Raw genomic sequence first — 20,722 nt, 5'->3', positions numbered from 1 at the left:
AGTGCATGTTGGGGGTAAACTGAGGCCCGGTGAGCGTTGGGGGTAAACTGAGGCACGGTGCATGTTGGGGGTAAACGGAGGCACAGTGGACGCTGGGGGTAAACTGAGGCACGGACCCATTTCCCCCGCCCCCCCCCGCAGGGCGACTGCTGGCGGCGCTGGACGGCGCGGGGCTGGGGCGCCGCACCCTCGTCTACTTCACGTCGGACCACGGTGCCTCGCTGGAGGCCCGGGCTGGGGGCGCCCGCCTCGGGGGTTCCAACGGCGTGCACCGAGGCGAGGGGGAAACTGAGGCAGGGTGGGCGGGGCCTCCCACGCGGCCCGACCCCGCCCCTTGACCTTTGCCCTTCGTCCCCCCCCTTGCAGGTGGCAAAGGCATGGGCGGCTGGGAGGGCGGCATCCGGGTCCCTGGACTGGTGCGCTGGCCCGGGACGCTGCCCGCAGGGCGCCTGGTGCTTGAGCCCACCAGCCTTATGGACCTGTTCCCCACCGTGGTGCGCCTGGCCGGGGGTTGGGTTCCAGCGGACAGGTAGGAGTTCGCTGGCCTGGGTCCCCACGGGGTGGGGGGGAAGGGGGATCATCCGGGGATCCCGAGGGGGGAGGCTGAGGCCTGCACATCCGGGTCTGTGGGGGCTCAGGAGCCTGCACATCCGGGTCTCTAAGACCCAAGACCCGGGGCTCAGGCCTTGACATCCAGGTCTCTGGGGGCTCAGAAGCCTTTACATCCGGGTAACTAAGGGCTCAGGCCTGCAAATCCGGGCCTCTGAGCACTCAGAAGCCTGAACATCTGGATCTCTGAGGACTCCGAAGCCTGAACATCTGGATCTCTGAGGACTCAGGCCTTCATATCCGAGTCTCTAAGGCATCAGGGCTGCACATCCAGGTCTCTGAGTACCTAGGCCCAGGTCTCAGGCCTGCACATCTGGGTCTCTGAGGGCTCAGAAGCCTGCACATCCGGGTCTCTGGGATCTCAGGCCTGCACATCCGGGTCTCTGGGGTCTCAGAAGCATGGACATCCGGGTCTCTGAGCGCTCAGAAGCTTGGATATCCGGGTCTCTGAGGCCTCAGGCCTGCACATCCAGGTCTCTAAGACCAGAGGCCTGGGTTTTAGACCTGCGCATCTGGGTCTCTGGGGCTCAGAAACCTGGACATCCGGGTCTCTGGGATCTCTGGCCTGCACATCCGGGCCTCTGAGCGCTCAGAAGCCTGCACATCCGGGTCTCTGAGTGTTCAGGAGCCTGGACATCCAGGTCTTGAAGGCCTCAGAAGCCTGCACATCCAGGTCTCTGAGGGCTCAGAAGTCTGCACATCCGGGTCTCTAAAGGCTCAAGCCTTGACATCCAGGTCTCTGGGATCTCTGGCCTGCACATCCGGGTCTCTGAGCGCTCAGAAGCCTGCACATCCGGGTCCCGCACCTGATGCCCGCGCTGCTGGGGACGGCGCAGGCCGCAGGCCACGACTTCCTGCCGCAGGCCACGACTTCCTGCTGCACTACTGCGAGGCCCGGCCGCCCAAGTGAGTGCCTCGACCGCCGCCGGGTCCCTGGGCGGGGGAGGGGGCTGCATGCGTGTGCGTGTGATGCAAGGCCTGGGGGTGGGAGACCCGGATGTGGGAATCCCCGGATGTGGGAATCCCGGGATGTGAGGACCTGGATGGAAGGCATGAGATGGGAATCCCCGGATGTAAGGTCCCGGATGTGAAGTCCCCGATGGGAATTCCCGGATGTGAGGCTCCAGATGTGAGGTACTGGATGAGAATTCCTGGATGTGAGGCCCCGGATGTGAGATCCCAGATGTGAGGCCTCGGATGGGAATCTCCGGATGAGAGGCCCCGGATGTGAGGACCCAGATGGGAATCCCTGGATGTGAGGTCCCAGATGAGAATCCCCGGATGTGAGGCCATGGATGTGAGTCCCCGGATGTGAGGTCCCACATGTGAATGCCCGGATGTGGGGCCCCGGATGTGAATCCCCGGATGTGAATCCCCAGATGTGAATTCCCGGATGTGAAGCCCCGGATGTAAGGTTCTGGATGTGAGGTCCCAGATGGGAATCCCCGGATGTGAATACCCAGATGTGAGGTCCTGGATGTGAATCCCCGGATGTAAGGTCTTGCATGTGAATGCCCGGATGTGAATCCCTGGATGTGATGTCCTGGATGTGAATTCCCGGATGGGAATCCCCGGATGTGAGGCCCCGGATGTTACTCCTTTCTCCCCCCCCCCCCCCGCAGGCCGCACGGTGTGGAAGCTGCACTTCGCCACTCCGCGCTTCCACCCACCGGGCTCGGGCGCCTGCCTCGGTTTCCCTGCCTGCGCCTGCTCGGGGCGGCGAATGACCCGCCACCGGCGGCCACTGCTCTTTGACCTGACGGCGGACCCGGGGGAGACCCGCCCGCTGCAGGGCCCGATGGCGACGCGCAGGCGCGTGGAGGCCGCGGTGGCCCGGATGCTGCGCACGCGCCGCCCCCGCGCGCCCCGCCCCTCGCCCCTGCACACAACACCTGGAGCCCGCGCCTGCAGCCTTGCTGCGCGCCCGGACTGCTCTGCGCCTGCGACCGCCTGATCCCCGACCTCTGACCCTGACCCGACCCCCAACCCCCATCTGCCCGGGGCTACGGCAGATCGTGGCCTGCGCCTCTCACATCCGGGGACTCACATCCGGGTATTAAACATCCGGGTATACTCAAATACAGAGATTCCCACATCCAGGGATTCCCACATACTGACTCTCACATCCGGGGATTCCTACATCCGGGGATTCTCACATCCAGGGATTCTCACTTCTGGTGACACATCCGGGGATTCCCGGGGATGTATTTACACATCCGGGGAATCCCACATCCGGGGACTTTTACACCCGGGGATTCTCACAACCAGAGACTCTCACATCCGGGGACTTTTACATCCGGGGATTCTCATATCCAGAGACTCTCACATCCGGGGATTCCTACATACAGACTCTCACATCCAGAGATTCTCACATCCAGAGATTCTCACATCCAGAGATTCCCACATCTGGAGATTCTCATATCCGGGGATTCCCACATCCGGGGATTCTCAGACCAGGGAATTCCCACATCTGGGGAAATCTCACATCCAGAGACTCACATCCGGGGATTCTCACATCCGGAAATTCTCACATCCAGAGATTCTCACATCCAGAGATTCCCACATCCGGGGATTCTCGCATCCAGGGATTCTCACATCTGGGGATTCCCACATCTAGAGATTCCTACATCCGGGGATTGTCACATCCAGGGACTTTTACATCCAGAGACTCTCACATGCTGGGATTCTCACATCTGGGGAACTCTTACATCCAGGGATTTTCACATTCAGAGAGTCTCACATCTGGGGATTCTCAGACTCAGGGATTCCCACATCTGGGGGCTCTCACATCCTGAGCCTCTCATCCTGGACCTCCACCTTGGGCCTCCCATCCCGGGCCTTTCCCCAGCCTCCCATCCAGGGCCCTCTCACATCCGGGCCTATGTCCTCTAACTTCTCACACAATAAAACCTCGTGAGCACCACACTGCACGGCAGGGTCAGGGGTCACCAGGGTCAGAGGCCAGGCACTGGTCCTGCCTTCCATTTTAGGTCATTTCCGGTTGATGCTAGGATACAGGGCTGGTCCCGCCTTCCATTTCAGGTCACTTCACTTCTGGTCGTTGCTAGGGTATAGGACTACTCCCACCTTCCATTTCAGGTCATTTCCGGTCATTGCTAAGGTATAGGACTAGTCCCACTTTCCATTTCAGGCCACTTCTGGTCATTGCTAGGGTATAGGACTGGTCCCACCTTCCATTTCAGACCATTTCCGGTCGTTGCTAGAATACAGGGCTGGTCCCACCTTCCATTTCAGGTCGTTTCCGGTGGTTGCTAGGGTATTGGACTAGTCCCGCCTTCCATTTCAGGCCCTTTCCGGTGGTTGCTAGGGTATTGGACTAGTCCCGCCTTCCATTTCAGACCATTTCCGGGGGGTTGCTAGGATACAGGCTTGGTCTCGCCCTCCTCCAGGATGTCCCACCACCTAGATTCACACCTGATTGGCCTATTCCATGAAAGCCCCACCCTCACTTTCCTAATTCACTTGTCATTGGTCCAGCTGTAAGACACGCCCCTTAGCCCCCCCCACAAATCCAACTCGCTGCTGATTGGACCTCACACGACAGTCCTGCCCCTAACTACCTGAACTTGGATTCAGATTGGCCCAGCGGGATTGGAGACGTGGGGTACCCGGATGTTGGACCACTATAAGGGAGGGGGGGTTGGGTGGATGACCAGGCCTGCGACCTCTTCCCCTTCTGTGCCTGTCCCAGGGGACCCCAATGACCTCTCCAGGGATTGACCCAGATGGGCCGATAGCTCCTTATCGCGGTAGGATAAGTCGAGGTCGGAGGTCTGTGTCTCCCTAGGCCTAGGTTGCATTGCACCTGCACGACATCTGGGTCTTCTCTGGAGGGAGGGACCCATTGGCTTCCCCGGGGACTCCTCCAGCCACGCCCTCTGCTCTGATTGGCTGACACGCCTGACTCTCCATCCTTTGGCCCCGCCCAGGGAAGCTGGGGGTCCAGTCCCGCCTCTTCCTTGGGTGATATTGAAAGGCAGGGCATGCTGTCCATCATCCCTAGGCCCGGCCCCCTGCCAAGCCAATAGGTGGAGAGTCGATATGTGTGAAGCCACGCCTCTTCGTGGCTAGCTCTATGAACACTGTGGGTGCCCATCACCCAGAGGTCCCGCCCACTAGTGAATGTATGGGCTCAGGGGCTGTCCTTCACTTCCAGGTCCCGCCTCCTGGCTGTGGGAAGGCCACAGGGGCTGTCTGTCTCTTCCAGGTCCGGCCCTCTGGCTGTTGGAAGGCCATAGAGGCTGTCTGTCACCTCCAGGCTCCGCCCAATGGCTCTTGTGTGGACATTTGTCCTGTCTGTCACCTTCAGGCCACGCCCCCTTGTATTATCAAGTGTCCTGTCGACTTCAGGCCACGCCCCTTGCAATTGGATGGCCACACAGGCTGTCATTTACCTCCAGGCCCCACCTCCTACTCCGTCTTAGGTCCTGTCAAGCCGAAGCCCCGCCCACAAGTGACTGACTGGACACTCTAGCTGTCCATCACCATCCTGTCCCGCCCTGCGCCTGTCTCCACACTGAGCAGGCGCCAGAAGGGAAGGAAAACGCTGCCTGGGCGCGGGCAACGTGCATGTGCAGTCAGTGGTTCCAAAGAGGCGGAGCCTGCACATGCTCCATGGAAAGATGGGCGGGGCAGACAGGCCTGACAGCAGGCATGTGTACTTCACATTGATTTTATTCGTCCCTCCCCACCAGGCTCCTTCTTACGCTTCCGCTTCTGCCTGCTGCTGGAGGCCCAGGGTTCAAATCCAGCCTCACACTGGGGCGGGGCCTGGGGTGAGGGGAGACACAGGCTACAGCGCCCACGGGGGATCATGGGAGGCTTCGCCCCGCTCCCCCCCTCATCAGGGCACCCTGGGAGGGGGCGGTTCCCACCTGCATCCCGGCCCACGCCCCAGAAGCAGCGTCTGCGACCTCCAGACTAGAAGTAGGTGATGGCAGCGCCCACCAGGGCCACGACCACCACGGACACTACAGGGGACACGACACGGGCCAGCACGCTGCCTGGAGGGGGCGGAACCGGAACTGGAAATGGGGGGGAGAACACACCCAGGAAGGAGGGTGGGGCGTCTCCCTGCAGCTTCCGGTCGGGAAGTGTCCCGAAACAGGAAGCCAGCCAAGGTGAAGGGGGTGGGACAAGGGTGCCTGACCGGAAGTGCTATCACAGCCGTGACAGGAAGTGTCCATGAACAGGGACAGGAAGTGCCCATAGTCAAGACCAGAAGTTGTGATATACTAGGGACCGGAAGTCTCCACAGTCAAGACCAGAAGTTCCTACACACTAGGGACCGGAAATGCCCTTCCTATCAGGTCCGGAAGTTTCTATATACTAGGGACCGGAAGTCCCCAGTCAGGACCAGAAGTTCCTATATACTAGGGACCGGAAGTCCCCAAAGTCAATACCAGAAGTTCTTATACACTAGATACCGGCAGTTCCTCTACACTAGGGACCGGAAGTGCCCTTCCAATCAGGACCAGAAGTTCCTGTACACTTGGACCGGAAGTCCCCATAGTCAAGACCAGAAGTTGTTATATACTAGGGACCGGAAGTCTCCACAGTGAAGACCGGAAGTTCTTACACACTAGGGACCGGAAGTCCCCATAGTCAGGACCGGAAGTTCATATACACTAGGGACCGGAAGTGCCCATAGTCAGGACCGGAAGTTCCTATATACTAGGGACCGGAAATTCCTATATAATAGGGACCGGAAATGCCCTTCCAATCAGGACATTAAGTTCCTATACACTAGGGACCAGAAATACCCAGTCGGGACCAGAAGTTGCTATATACTAGGGACCGGAAGTTCCCAATCAGGACCGGAAGTTCCGATACTCTTGACCAGAAGTTCACATACTGTCAGGAGTGGAAGTTCTCATGCCGACCGGAAGTCCCAATACACGCCTGGGCCCAGATCACGAGGGGACCGGAAGTGGGGTGGCCGAGGGGGCGGGACTTTCCCTGGAGGGTCTCCGTGGATCATGTGTTCATCGCCAGCACCTGGTGTGGAGGGGGAGGAGAGACACGGCCCTGGGAGCTCGGCCTCCACATCCGGGTCCTTACATCCGGGTCCTTACATCGGGCTACCCACATCCAGGTCCCTACATCCATGATCCCATGTCTGGGTCCCTACATCCTGGTCTCTACATCCGGGTCTCCACACTGGGGTCTCCACATCTGGGTCTCTACATCCAGGCTTCCACATCCGGGTCCCTACATCCAGGTTCCCATGTCTGGGTCCCTACATCCGGGTCCATAAATCCGAGCCTCCACACTGGGTTCCCTACATCCAGGCCTCTCCATCCGGGCCTCTCCATCCCCAGCCTCCACATCCGGGCCTCCCCCCTTCCATGTCCTCACCTCCTGCGCCTGGCGGGGGTTGGGGCTGGGGTGGAGGCCGGCGTCAGGGCGGGAGGTAGATGTCTGCGGGGAGAGAGAGAGCGAGGGAGGATGGAGGCCGGCCTCCCCCCTCCCCTTATCCCCTCCCTCCCCTGACCCCTGACTCCCCCTGACCCCCCCTGACCCCGCTCACTTCCATCCCGACCCGGGGGTCGCGGCCTGGGCGGGTCAGGCAGCTGCGGGTACAGCCCTGTGTGCCAGGAGTGGGCCGTGCCTCAGTTTCCCCACCCTGGGTGGGCCTGGTGTGTGTGTGGGAGGACCCCACTCATCCGAGATGGGCTTCGGGGTGGGATCTGCGGGCGAAGAGAGAGAGGGTGGTGACCCCTGACCCCCCAACCCCTGACCCCGAGGCCTCAGGGGGTGGCAAAGGGTCACATGGGATTCAGGCCCACAGCTGGATCAAGGCCCCACGTGAGGCCTAGCGGCCAGGGTGAAGCCATGGGGGGGAAAGGTGAGAGGTCAGGACTCACCGGGTCATCCAGGGCGTCAGCGAGGTCAAAGTCGGCCTGGCCTGAGGGGGAAGAGGACAGGTGTTGGGGACAGACGGATGGATGGAGAGACAGATAGACACAGAAATGAACAGACAGACCGAGAGGATGACACACGGACAGACAGACAGACAAGGGATGGACAGATGATCAAGACAGGACAGACAGATGGACAGACAGAAGAAGCAGATGGACAGCCAGGTGGACAGACAGACCAAGAGGCAGACAGGCAGAGAGGAAGACAGATGGACAGAGAGGAGACAGACAGACACAGGACAGACAGACCCAGACAGAGAGACTGAGAGGCAGACGGACAGACAGACAGACACAGAGACGGACAGACAGACCGATAGGATGACACATGGACAGATAGACAGACAGAGCCAGAGACAGATGGACAGACAGACAGACAATGAGACAGACAGAGGAGACGGACAGACAGAAACATGGACACACACACACGGACAGACACACAGACAGACAGGGGCCCAGACACAGACAGACCTGCAGACAGACAGAGACAGACAGATGCAGAGACTGAGGGACAGACAGACAGACAGACAAGGGATGGATGGATGACCAAGACCGGATGGACAGACAGACAGGAGAAGCAGATGGACATCCAGGTGGACAGACAGACCAAGAGGAAGACAAACAGACTGCGAGTAGACAGACATACAGACAGACTTAGAGGAGATGGACAGACCGACAGAAGCAGATGGACAGAGACACAGACAGACAGACTGAGATGCAGACGGACAGACAGATAGACCCAGAGAGAGACAGACCGACACAGACAGGCTGACTGACTGACGGACAGATGGACAGACAGACCCAGAGACAGACAGACAGACAGACAGGGACACAAACAGACAGACTGACAGATGGACAGACAGACAGACACAGAGACAGACAGGCCAACAGGACCAGGCCCCAGCCTCCAACAACCTGGCCCAACCTGAAAATCCACCACCACCTCCCCACCCCACAACCCCAGCCCAGCCCCTGGCCCTTAGGGGGGGAACCCGAAACCACCAGGAGAGGAGGGGGGGACACTAGAAACCACCAAAGAGGGGAGAACTACAAACCACTAAACTTGGGAGAGAACTAGAAACCACCAAACAAGGGAGAACTAGAAACCACCAAAAAGGGGGGGGGGAGAACTAGAAATCACCAAAGAGGGGGAACTAGAAACCACCAAACTGGGGGGGAAGTAGAAACCACCAATGTGGGGGAACTAGAAACCACCAAGGGGGAGAGAAACCACCAAGGAGGGGGGAACTAGAAACCACCAAACTGGGGGAGAACTAGAAACCACCAAACAGGGGGAGAGAACTAGAAATGACCAAACTGGGGGGGGGGAATAGAAACCACCAAGGTGAGAAAACTAGAAACCACTCAGGGGGAGAGAACTAGAAACCACCAAACTGGAGGAGAACTAGAAACCACCAAGGAGGGGGAACTAGAAACCACCAAGGGGGGAGAACTAGAAACCACCAAGGAGGGGGAACTAGAAACCACCAAGGAGGGGGAACTAGAAACCACCAACCAGGGGGAGAGAACTAGAAACCACCAACCAGGGGGAGAGAACTAGAAACCACCAACCAGGGGGAGAGAACTAGAAACCACCAACCAGGGGGAGAGAACTAGAAACCACCAAACTGGGGGGGGGACTAGAAACCACCAACCACGGGGAGAGAACTAGAAACCACTAAACTGGGGGAGAGAACTAGAAACCACCAAACAGGGACAGAGAACTAGAAACCACCAAGGAGGGATAACTAGAAACCACCAAAGAGGGGGAACTAGAAACCACCAAGGGGGGGACTAGAAACCACCAAAGAGGGACAACTAGAAACCACCAAACTGGGGGGAACTAGAAACCACCAAGGTGGGGGAACTAGAAGCCACCAAAGAGGAAAGAACTAGAAACCACCAAGGGGAGAACTAGAAATCACCAAGGGGGGAGAACTAGAAACCACCAAAGAGGGTGGGGGAACTAGAAACCACCAAGGCCTCACCCCAGCCTCCTGGGCCCAGGCCGCAGAGCAGGGCGGCCAGCAGCAGCGCAGGTCCTCCTTGAAACTTACAAGGCTATGGTCAAAGTCACCCTAAGCAGGAAAGTCCTTGAAACTCCTGTCCAACTTCAGTGCCAACAAAGCCAGAAATAGGGCCGTATGGCTCCAGTGGTAGAGGGCTAGCCTTGAGCAAAAGCAGTTCATGGACTGTGCCCAGATCCTGAGTTCAAGGTCTGGGACTGGCAACAAACAGACATACACAACAATCTGTGCAGCCATCCAGCTAAAGCATGTCACCCGCTTGTCCCCAACTGAATTGGACAGAGTTCCCTGGGAAAGGGGCTGGGGGAGCCACTGTCATCTTGACTCTGCCCATTCTGCCTGCATCACAGGATTCTGGCCACACCATTATTTCATGGTTCTTTCTGACCAAAGGGATACAAGAATGGTGGCCATGCCCACATTCCATCCTGCCTGGTAGATGGACTAGACTCTGTTAGCACACTCGGAGGCTGAGATCCACAGGGGGAAAATCCTGCCACAGGAGCGTGGGCCCGCTGCAGGCACCCCCTGGCCAACCCAACAGCTCAGTGCCAGACTGAGCTGGAGCCACAGGCCCTCTGCCCCATGAGCTGCCACCACAGCATGCGTGGGGATGGGAAACAGGACACGGGCATCTGAGAAGAAAATCTGCTTCATCCATGACCTGCCTGATGAGGTGGACTTCCAGAGTCCAACAGGTGAGCTCCACCATTGATGCAGCCAGCTGTCGGCACACATCCAAACCATCGAGGAGTCCCTCATGGTGTGTAAAGAGCAGATGTTGGTCTTGAATGAGCTGTGTTGGGAGAAAGCCAAGTGCATGCACTGGCTGTCCCAGGAGAAGATGGAGAAGAGGAGAGTGCTGCAGGAGCTGCTGTTGCTCCTCACAAGGAAGGCACAGACAGCAGTCTCCAGATGCCAGCACAAGCTGAGCCCCCCCCCCCACCAACACTGCTTCAGACGCCTCAGGGCCTGTGGTGGGTGAAATGAGGGAGGAGCAGAAAGGTTTTGAAGAATTGCAACTTGAAGACAGCATGGAAACTGCCAGAGGAGAGGTCAGCTTCCTGACCCCATAGTGGACTCCCGCAAGGAGCAGGTCCTGCCCCAGATGCCCCACATCTAGATCCTCCCACAGCTCCCAGTCTCAGGGGAGGAGTGCTCCCTCACTTTGTCTTGTAGATTGATGCGGATGATGATTCTCTATGTGACATACTGACTCTCAAAAGCCTTGGCAGCCACCAGAAGTAGGTGGCCAGGTGGGTTTCTCTCAGGCCTCCATTAGCCGGGTGATGGGAAGGTTAAACTGGGGGTCGGGTAAGGCAAAGGCTGCAGGGAGGTGACCCAAACTCAAGAGATATCTAATGGCCCATTGGTGGCCAGGAAAGAGGCCCATGTTATGCTTATCACAAAGAATAAATTGTTTTCAAAGCAAAATAAAAAGCCTTCAACAAAGATTTGTTCTTCCAGCCCTGGGGCTTGAACTCAGGGCCTGGCTATTGTCCTGAGCTCTTTTTGATCAAGACTGGCACTCTACCAGTTGAGCCCCACCTCCCTTTCTAGCTTTTTCTATGTGGAATAGAACCCAGGGCTTCAGGCATGCTAGGTGACCACTCTATCACTGAGCCACATTCTCAGCTAGGATGATTCTCCCCCCTCCCAAACCCATATGACCATTCCTCAGATAAATAGGAAGTAGGTGGTGGTGTATGCATCAAACACCTAGGCCAGCAGCCACCAGGCTTAGTGGGGAAAAGATTGTAGTATAGAAACCTCTGATTTTCCATGCACGTGGTGTGTGTGTGTGTGTGTGTGTGTGTGTGTGTGAACTCAGGGCCTAGGCTCTATCCCTGAGTTTTCTTGCTCAAGGGTAGTGCTCTGCCACTTGAGCCACAGCCCCACTAGCTTTTCGATGGTTAATTGTAGGTAAGAGTCTCAAGGACTTTCCTGTCCAGGGTGGCTTTGAATCATGATGGGGGCCTCAGGGAAGCAAGAGTAAACACAGCTCTCAAATACTATCCCTATGGTGGGCTACTCCTGCACCCTGGGGGCCAGATGTGAAACATGTGGCCCCATGCCATCATTCTCTAGAGTTCAATTTGAGGAAGTGACCAGGGCCAAGCTGACTTTTGCTCACCCTGATTGCTGATGCCAGAGCAGGTCTGTTCCACCCTAGGCCAAGAGAGCTCCAGGAGGCCCGGCTTACCAGGGACACAAAAAGGGAGAGGTCAGCTCCAGGCTGAGCTAAGAGCCTTTGCCTACAGTTACCCCAACTTGGCCTTACTTATCATTATAAGACCTCAAAATTGGAGCTTTGCCTCCAAGTGGTAGAGCTCTAGCATTGAACCAAAGAGCTCAGGGACAGGGCCCCCAAGCTTTGAGTTCAAGACCCCCAGCTGACCTTCCCCCATAAAACACAGGTTGTCTAACTGTGAACTAGTAGGATTTGTGAAGTGTTTCTGAAGAATGGTGATACTGGAGAAAGCACCCTAATTCTAATGACAGCTGAACTTGTGACATACAGCTATGTGCTGAGTCCTTCACAGGGTGCTATTTGCTGGGTCCTTCTCACATGGGGGTTTTGTGCTGAGTTCTCAGAAAGATTTGGTGAGTTATCCCAAAGGGTTCTATATGCTGAGTCCCTGAGAAGAGTGGGCTGTCCTGGGTTTTTCAAAGGGTGCTGTGTGCTGAGTCTATTACACAATGTACTGTATGCTGAGTCCTTCAAAAAGTGTGGTGAGCTACTGCATCCCAAAGGGTCCTGCTATGTGCTGAGCCCTTGAGAAGAGAGGGATGAGGTGAGTTTTTTGAGTGCTGTGTGCCGAGTCCTTTACACAAGGTGCTCTGTACTGTCCTTCAAATGGTGCTGTGTGCTGAGTGCTTCCACAGTGTGGTATGTGCTGAGTCCTTCAAAATTGTTCTATGTGCTGAGTTTTTCGAAGGGTGCTATGCACTGGATGTACACAGGGTGCTTTATACTCAGCCCTTCAAAGGGTGCTGTGTGCTGAGTACTCTACCCAGCATACTACATGCTGAGTCCTCAAAGGGAGCTGTGTGCTGAGTCCTTTACAAAGGGTGATTTGCGCTGTTTCTGGAAGTGTGCTGTGTGCTGACTCACCCCAAAGGGTGCTATGTTCTGGTCCTTGAGAGATAGTTATCCCCAACACTCACACACACACAAGCACAAACACACATACACACACAAGTTTCACCATGCACCTGCTTGGTGTATAGAGTGGAGGGGGATGGAGGAGAGTCTCCTCCAGCGGTGGGGCTGAGGGGAGATTTGATCCCCCGGGCAAGTACTGGGGGTGGGGGGTAGTGCTGAGCTGAGGTAAGGCTGCAATTGCCATGGTCTGGAAGCCTCAGGGCCCAGTCAGGGCTGCAATTGTGGCCAGGGGTGGGGGGCGGGGCCCAGGGGAGGAGGGGGCGGGGCCCAGGAACACACTTTGGTGGCAGCAATGGCCAGGGGCCCAAGGGGGCTGGGGCATGTGCACAACAGGGGCGAGGTGGCCCAGGAGAGGAGTATGGGGCAGAAAGAGAGCTGGGAGAAGAGTGAGCATGAGCACAAGCACCAGTGGAAATGGCTTCAGTGGCTGGCGGCTGCTCTGATCATAGCCTGGGTCCTGGCCAGTTGCATAGAGCATGTGGAGCCTGCATGGCAGGCCATGGCCACGCGTAGCCCCTGAAGCAGCCATGGCGCCCCTGAGTCTGAGGTCCCGGTTTGGGGAGCTAGGCAGAGTCAGCAGCTGCTGAGGCAGAGGCGTCTGCCACAGGGGACGAGGCCACTGAGGGGGCGGCAGCGGCTGAGGAGAAGGAGCAGAGGCTGAGAGCTGCCCCACCACGCGCCAGCAGACGTCCCCTCCCCTTCCCAGCAGAGCTGCATTTCAAACATGCTGCAGGCTCGGACTGGTGGAGCCTCTTGCAGTCACCTGTTGGAGATGGCACACCTCTGTCTGGCTTGTGGCCCTGACTTGGTCCCGGCCCCGGGCCCTCAGACTCAGGGCGCGCACCCAGAGTCGCAGCCTACAGCTTCTCCCAGCAGCACACGTGATTGGCTGCCCTGCAGGCCAGCACCTCGCGTGACCCCTGCACCCTGTGACTCCACCACTCTACCCCTTCGACCCCACCCCCGTGGACCAGGAACTCAGCCTCTTGCCTCCCCTCTCCTGTCCTGCTTGCACCTCCCCAGCACCCCACAGTCTGCCCTGGCTCTGCCACAAATGCACCCCAGGGGTGGAGGTTGGGGCTGGGTGTCGACCTGAGGATCCCACCCCCATCCCTAGCATCCAGTGTCCCAGGAAAATGGGAGCTGCAAGGATGGGTGAGGAGCACCCATCCAGGGACACCACAGAGCCCCTGGCTGGAGCAGTGGGAGCCACACAGCCTTGCATCTGCACCCTTCCTCTCCCTGGTGGGAACCTGTGGCTTTAGTCAGAGGTGGGGAGCTGCACCTCCACACCTGCCTTCTTAGGTCTTTTCCTTTTTGCTGGGGAGGGGGTGTTGGATGCAGAAGATAGGCCCCCTTGCTGTGTGAGCCCTTGTCTTCTGTGCTCAGTCACACTTTCACCTATGGACATTCTCAGAAGAGCCCACTAGAGAGGTGAGGGCACTGGGGTCAGAGAGAAGGTGGATATTTGGGAGAAAAACACACCCCTTCTGACACATATACAACCGGCCTATACCCCCAACCCCAGCTGTCAACAGTTCTGACTGGGTGATCACATTTCCCAGCTCTGCCAGCTTCTGCTAGTGCTCCCAGTCCATCTGGTCTTCTCGTCCTCCCCAAGATCTGCCAAGTCGCTCCGAAGTACATAGGGTGAAAGTAGGGAGTCTATCCATGTATATAGCCTTTAGGACCCCATCAAAGTCCCCAACAACGCCCCCACCCCAGGTCATACACCTTTCTGGAGGCACCATGACCCCCTGCTTTGTTTTCTGATCAGGCTCTGAGGAGCCACGTGTCTCGGGACTCCTTCACCCAGCGTCCTGACCTAGGGTTTGGTGAATGAGGAGTCAAAGCAGGTTGTTCCCAAGGGGAAGGGTCTAGCCCTGGAGAAACGGGGAGGCAGGGTGGTTCTGCATTATTAGAGCATTGTTCCCCTTGGCTGGTTGCCCCTGGTTCTGACAAGGGAACCCCTGTGCTCAAGCTGGTACATTGCCCAGATGAGAAACAAACTCTGGAGCTGAGTCTGTATTTGTGTGTGTGTGTGTGTGTGTGTGTGTGTGTGTGTGTTTGTTGGGAGAGCAGGGAGGATGAGAACAATGAAAATATATTTAAGTCACCATGTCTAAAAAGAGCAAAAACATTTTATTTGTTGTTCTTTTTTCATTAATGCCCACTAGGAGACCAGCCACACTTTTTGTTTTCTCTTTCACCATTTCATGGCTCCTTTAGGGAAGGTTTCAGTAGATGTTCCTTTCCACCTCTTTCTTCCCCTTTCCTGCAGCCCACAGTAGCTGCTGGACCTGCGTGGGTCTCCCCTAGGAGGCCTGTGTGAACCAGAGACCAGTGTGGACACCTGCTCTTCTGTCTTTAGCCAGAAGGCTCATGAGGCTACTGTGATCACAGCCGCACTCCTCCAGCCAGCCAGTCTGCTCTGGTGTGTATAGTTGGAGCTAATTCAAGGTTGTGAAGGTGTCTTCCAAACATAAATAGGGAACGAGATGGGGGGTAGTAGGGCAGGGGCTGTGAATCTAGGAGGGTCTGGGAAGTGACGATCGGTGTGACATAGCAGATGGTTCACCACGACCGAGGATGAGAGGGGAATCTTACCCAGGGTATTGACGGTGTACGTGGGCATCTTGGCATGGGGCTCCAGGCCCCCAATGGTGGCATGGATTCCGTCCAGGGGCAGTGCACTGGTGGGTAGTCCTCCCTGGAGTCCTGCAGACTCCAATCTGTGTCCCTCCTGGGCTGTTTCCAGCTGGGCAATGGTAGGCAAGTATGTTTCCTCTGCTGGAGACTACTTGGGATCAGGACATGGCAGTTAGCTAGCGCTCTCTGAATGCCATTTTCTGTAACCCGCTGTAGGCTGTGTGGAAGGAAAAGGGGACCACTAACTTTGGAACCCTTTAAGTTTGATTGGGACATGTGAAATGCCAGATTTTACAGGGTTTTTCCTTGAAGCTGGCAATTTCTAACTAATGCTTGGGATTCTGGGATTCAGCCACCAAACTGACGTTCAAAGCAGCACAAGCAGAGTTCCCTAGCCAGATGGTCTCCTGCTATGAACGTCGTGCCTTGACTGCCTTTCTCCGGCAGCTGCCGATTCTTCTCCAGCTCTCTCTAGGGTGACCACCACAGTTGAGGATGTTGTGGGGAGCAGAGATTGTGACTTCGCCATCTGCAGCCTACCAGCTGTGAGTAGAGACAATTCCCAGGACCTGTACTGGACTCTGGGAAATTCAGAGACCTGGGATGCCTCAGGGATCCTATCTCTGGAACATGAAACTTGGGGGCCGGATACGGTGGGCCATCATATCTGGCCCCAGGGAGTGGCGACGAGGCCCCTTGAGCCAGGCTTTCACCTCAGGGCAACCTTGTTCACAGCTGAGTGGGGAATTGAGTGCCATACAGCTGGTCAGCCGCTGGACAGAGATCTTTGAGAAGATAGGCATCCCAGAGGCCCTGGAATCCAGTGAGTACATCATGGCTCACATCCTTAGAACCAAAACAGTTAAGTGCGGTGGCACCAGGAGGGTGGGAAGAGGTAGGAGGGAGAACTGTGGGAGAGCTACATCAGGCTTTACCCCCACACAGGATGCTTACCTGAATTGGATGGGACTTTTCTGTAGTATTGTCATAGACAGATGCTCATTCACCAACAAACCATTACAGTGTATGCCAGGTCCTTGGGGAAGGGGAAAGGGGAGGAGGTCATACACGATGAAAGGTTCCAGTTCTGGTTCCACAGCACAGAACAAAATCTTGGTTTGAGCTGGATGCTGGTGCCTCACACCTGTCATCCTAGCTACTTAGGAGGCTGAAATAGGAGGATTGAAGCTTAAGGCCCAGGCAGAAAAGCCTGTAAGACTCTTATCTCCAACTAACTACCAAAAAGAAAATGCCAGAAGTAGGCTCAAGCTGTAGACTGTTGGCCTTGAGTACAAAGGCTCAGGGACAGCACCCAGGCTCTGAGTTCAAGCCCAGGAGTGACACAAAAAAAGGAAAAAGCAAGAGAGGAGGGAAGGATGGAGGGAGAAAAGGAAGAAAGGAAGGAAGAAGGGAGCATGCAAGCCTTGGTTTGGAGTCCCTGGATCAAGGGAGCCAACCATTCACAATCTCTGTGGGGACAGTTTCAGAGCCTAAAGCTAGAATGTAGGACCAAGCCACTGACCCGTTCATGACATCAGCAACTTCATGACATCCAATATCTGAGTGGTCACTGACTGCAGAGGGAAACAGCCTCGGGTAGACCCTAGGGCTCAGGGTGGGTCACAGAGTTTCAATCACCCCTGGCTCATGAAGTTTATTTTCTGGTCAGATAAGAAGAAACTGTCCAAGGGCTAGGGAGGTATAGGGTGAGGGAGTGTCAAGAGGGGGGTGGCAAGGGATCAGCAGGAAGATGAAGAGGGAGGACAATCCCAGATCAAGTGAGTCAGGCCATTGAAGCCATGACCTCGCCTGACAACCTAGACCATCAGTGATAGAGCCTTCGACCCAGCCACATGCCTATGAAAAGTCCTGGCACTCTGGGTTCACCGTTGACAATTTGGCTGTCATCCGCTGCAGGATGCCTGTGCAGTACATCCTTGGGGACTGGCACTTTTTCTGGCTCAATCTGAAGATGACACCCCCAGTGTTCATTCCTCGACCAGAGACAGAGGTAAGCGGGCCACTGGAACAAGACATCCAGGGAATGAGGGCGAGAGTCAGACCCGTGTTGCCCTCAGACTTCCTTTAGGGGACTCTAGAGCCCCGTGACTGCCATCCTCAGAGGTAGAGGTGGGTCTCTTTTCTTGCTCAGCCATTAATCTAGATGGCAGATTGGGATTCAGAGAGGGCCGACTAAAGGTCAAGGCTAGTGGGAAAACCAGAGGCAGTGGGCTCAGAGCAGGGTTGCTTCTTTGAGGATACTCACAACCCAGGAACATTCCTGGGATGGATGGGCCCTTTTCTCCTCCCTGAGAGAGAGGGACCTAGAGCCCTCCAGTCTGCATCCCTTGGCTGAGAAATCCTTTCATTCCCATATCCTGTAGTTGTATAACTAGACCTCACCTGACTGCCCAGTGTCAAGGCAGAACAGTGAGAGATCTTGAGTCCTTGATGAGGTCACGGGATCCTCAGTATAAGATTGTGCTTGAATGTCCTGACTTGGTGCATGGTCAGTCTCATCTAAGACTGCCATGATCTAGGACATAGAATCTAGAGAGTCAGAGCAGGATGGGGTCTATTCTGTGAGTCTTGAGTATTATGTGTGAGCTTTGAGCTCCCATGTGCTCACCTGCTTTCTTTTCTTGGGTGGGTCTATGCTAGAAAAAGCTTAAAAATAGGGCCTGTGTCCCATCCCTTGTTTTATGCTCAAAGCTAGCACTTTACCATTTGAGCCACAGCTCCACTTGCAAGGTTTTTGGGTGTTTAATTGGAGATAAGTGTTCTCAATGACTTTGCTGCCAAGGGTGCATCCAACTGCAGTCCTCAGATCTCAGTCTCCTGAGAGGATAGGATGACAGGCATAGAAAAGCATCTTTGGCCGGGTGCCAGTGGCTCATGGTTGTCATCCTAAGTACTCAGGAGCTGAGATTTTAGGATCATGGTTCAAAGCCAGCTTGGGCAGGAAAGACCCTCAGACTCTTCTCTCCAATAAAGCACCAGAAAACTGGAAGTGGTGCTGTGGCACAAGTAGTAGAGTGCTGGACTTGAGCTGAAGAGCTCAGGGATAGCACCAAAGCCCAGAGTTCAAGCCCCACAACCAACAAAAAGAAAGAAAGTAAAACATCTTTGCCTGCAAAGGACGGTGGAGGTGTGTTTGTGTGTGTGTGGGGGGGGGTTGTAGACATTTAGCGCCCCACTCAGTTATCATTTTAGATGGATTGTCCAAATCTCTTAGTTCACGGCAGCCGATTCTTGACCACAGGTGAAGCTCTGGGTTGGATGTTGACCATCGGACCTCAGTCTCCTCACGGGACAGTTGTGAGGAAACAAGGGACTAATACAGAGGGCTCTCTAGAGCTGGGCCAGGCACAGAGGGAGCAGCTGTAAGATATGGTTCTCAAAAATTCTGTGAGCATATGACAGGAAGTTACCTAGAAAGGGGTCAGATGGGGTCTGTTATTAATCCTGAAACAGGTATAGGATTATGAAACAAAACATGGCTGTCTTTCATCATTAACCTATCCCCATGAAGAAGGGGATCCTTCACTGTATTCAGTCTTGCAGCTGGGGAAAATAAGGCATTGAGAAGCCAAGTGACCTCCAGCTGACAGGAAGCTCGGCCTGACTTCTCTGCCATATTTCCTAGGACAGTGAGTGTTATTCAGCCCACTTCTTGTAGTGGGAGGTCCACTTTTGTCATGTGTGAGGCTTGAATTTGAGGCCTGGATGCTGTGCCTGAGCTCCTTAGATCAAGGCTAGCGATCTACCACATGAGCCACAGCATCATTTCCGGTTTTCTGTTGGTTCTTTGAGTATAAGAGTTTCACAGACATTCCTGTCTGGGCTAGCTGTGAATCATGATCTTCACATCTCAGCCTCCTGTGTAGTTAGGATTATAGGCTTGAGCCACCAGCACCTGGTTTAAGTGTAATTCTGGCGCTCTCTTCCTCTTTCTCTCTCTCTCTCTCACCCCCCTCCTCTCTCCCTCTCTTCCCCCTCTTTCCCCCTCTCTCTATCTCTCTCAGGAACTGGTTGAATAGGTGCTGGAGGAGGTGGCCCAGCATCCCCATGTGGCTGGAACCAAAGGTGTCCCTCTCATTCTGGAGGTGGGCTGAGGGTCAGGAGCTCTTTTGCTCAGCCTACTGAACCAGCTTCATGAGGTAAGCCCCTCTGTGCCCCGGCTAGACTGTGATGGTTATTCCTTGTCCATCCCTTGAGTCCTTCCTCACATCCCTCTGCTACACCGTTGAAGGAAATGGATGAGGAGATCTTGCCTTGTCCCCCTGCCCAGCACAATCCCGGGACTCTGAACCATACCCCACCTATCTGGTCAGGGCCTGGCTATAAGACAATGAAAACAGTCCATGTCTAATACCTTTTGCTGGTGAGTGTAGTTTTGGTTAGGGGGTGGGGTGCAGAGGAAAGACCCAAGACCTGACACCTCCCGGAGGACATTTGTTCTTGTGACAGAGCCAAGTCATTGCTGTGGATAAGGAGGAAGCCACATCAGACTGACCCAGAACAATGCTCAAAGATAGGTAGGCTGTTGAAGTATCAAACCCACTCATGGCTGCTTCCTACTCTCAACAAGGAGGTGTAGTGTGGGTGGCCCGGCCCTGGGCCTAAGGGATTATAAATGGATGGTGGCGGTCAGAGGCTCATGGCTCCCATCCATCTTCCTGGCTCTTTGGGAGGGCATGACTCAGAGCCAGGCCGGGCAGGAAAGTCCAGGAGATTCTTATCTCCCATAAATCACTTCCCTCTCCAAATCCACACACAAGCCAGATGTGCTGTGGCTCAAGTGGTAGCGTCTCAGACTTTAACAAAAAAAGCTCAGGGATAACACCCAGACCCTGAATCCAAGTCCTAAGACTAACACAATCATAAAATAAATGAACAGTGTACACCTTTTATCTGACTACTAAGAAAGATGGATATAGTTTTCTGCTGTACTTGTAGCCAAAGATAAGGGGCTTCCCTTGATGTTCCCCTAAACCTCTCCTCTCCTTTATCTGTCCAGGCTTAGGTTGCAGGACAGAATTTGGATCATCCCCCTGGATGTGACCTTAGTTACCTTCCCCCATCCACCTTCCTTGGGGTCAAGATCCTGGATGCACTCCCTGCTGGGAGGATGAGGCACCGCAGAGATGAGGGTAGGTATCCCGGACACTTATACACACACACACATACACACACACACAAACACACACATACGAACACACAAACACCCCTAAGCCAATATGATCTTATACATAAATGTATGTATATATTATAAATATATCATATATAGTTATATTTTAAATGTGTACCATAAATATTGACTTATATTTAAA

At 55.3% G+C, this 20,722-nt stretch overlaps 1 protein-coding gene and 1 pseudogene across 1 annotated transcript; one reads left to right on the top strand and one right to left on the bottom strand.

Moving 5' to 3' along the window:
• LOC106002713 overlaps positions 1-2,462 on the top strand; it is an 8,538-nt pseudogene extending 6,076 nt beyond the window's left edge.
• A 3,088-nt stretch (positions 2,463-5,550) lies between these two features.
• Positions 5,551-15,375, bottom strand: LOC106002712 (glycoprotein Xg-like). The gene is made up of 5 exons (XM_013037537.1): positions 15,348-15,375; positions 7,497-7,537; positions 7,160-7,216; positions 6,873-7,050; positions 5,551-5,633 (listed from the first exon to the last, which is right to left on the bottom strand). Exons 1-5 carry the CDS (start codon positions 15,373-15,375, stop codon positions 5,551-5,553), a joined length of 387 nt encoding a protein of 128 aa, XP_012892991.1.
• Between the last annotated feature and the right edge of the window lie 5,347 nt (positions 15,376-20,722).

The sequence above is a fragment of the Dipodomys ordii genome, unplaced genomic scaffold (assembly GCF_000151885.1).
Source record: "Dipodomys ordii isolate 6190 unplaced genomic scaffold, Dord_2.0 Scaffold1000000416, whole genome shotgun sequence".
Classification (NCBI taxonomy): domain Eukaryota; kingdom Metazoa; phylum Chordata; class Mammalia; order Rodentia; family Heteromyidae; genus Dipodomys; species Dipodomys ordii.
Note: the sequence above shows the minus strand (reverse complement) of the source record. Positions and strands in the feature narration are given on the sequence as shown.

Excerpts from the sequence above, each read along its gene's own strand:
- LOC106002712 (XM_013037537.1), bottom strand. The coding sequence starts at position 15,375 with ATGCCCACGTACACCGTCAATACCCTGG. Across the intron at positions 7,217-7,496 it reads CTGACGCCCTGGATGACCCG|GGCTGTACCCGCAGCTGCCT; the intron begins GTGAGTCCTGAC and ends CCTGGCACACAG. Across the intron at positions 5,634-6,872 it reads TCGGATTTATGGACCCGGAT|GCAGCGTGCTGGCCCGTGTC; the intron begins GTAGGGACCCAG and ends CGCCCCCTCCAG.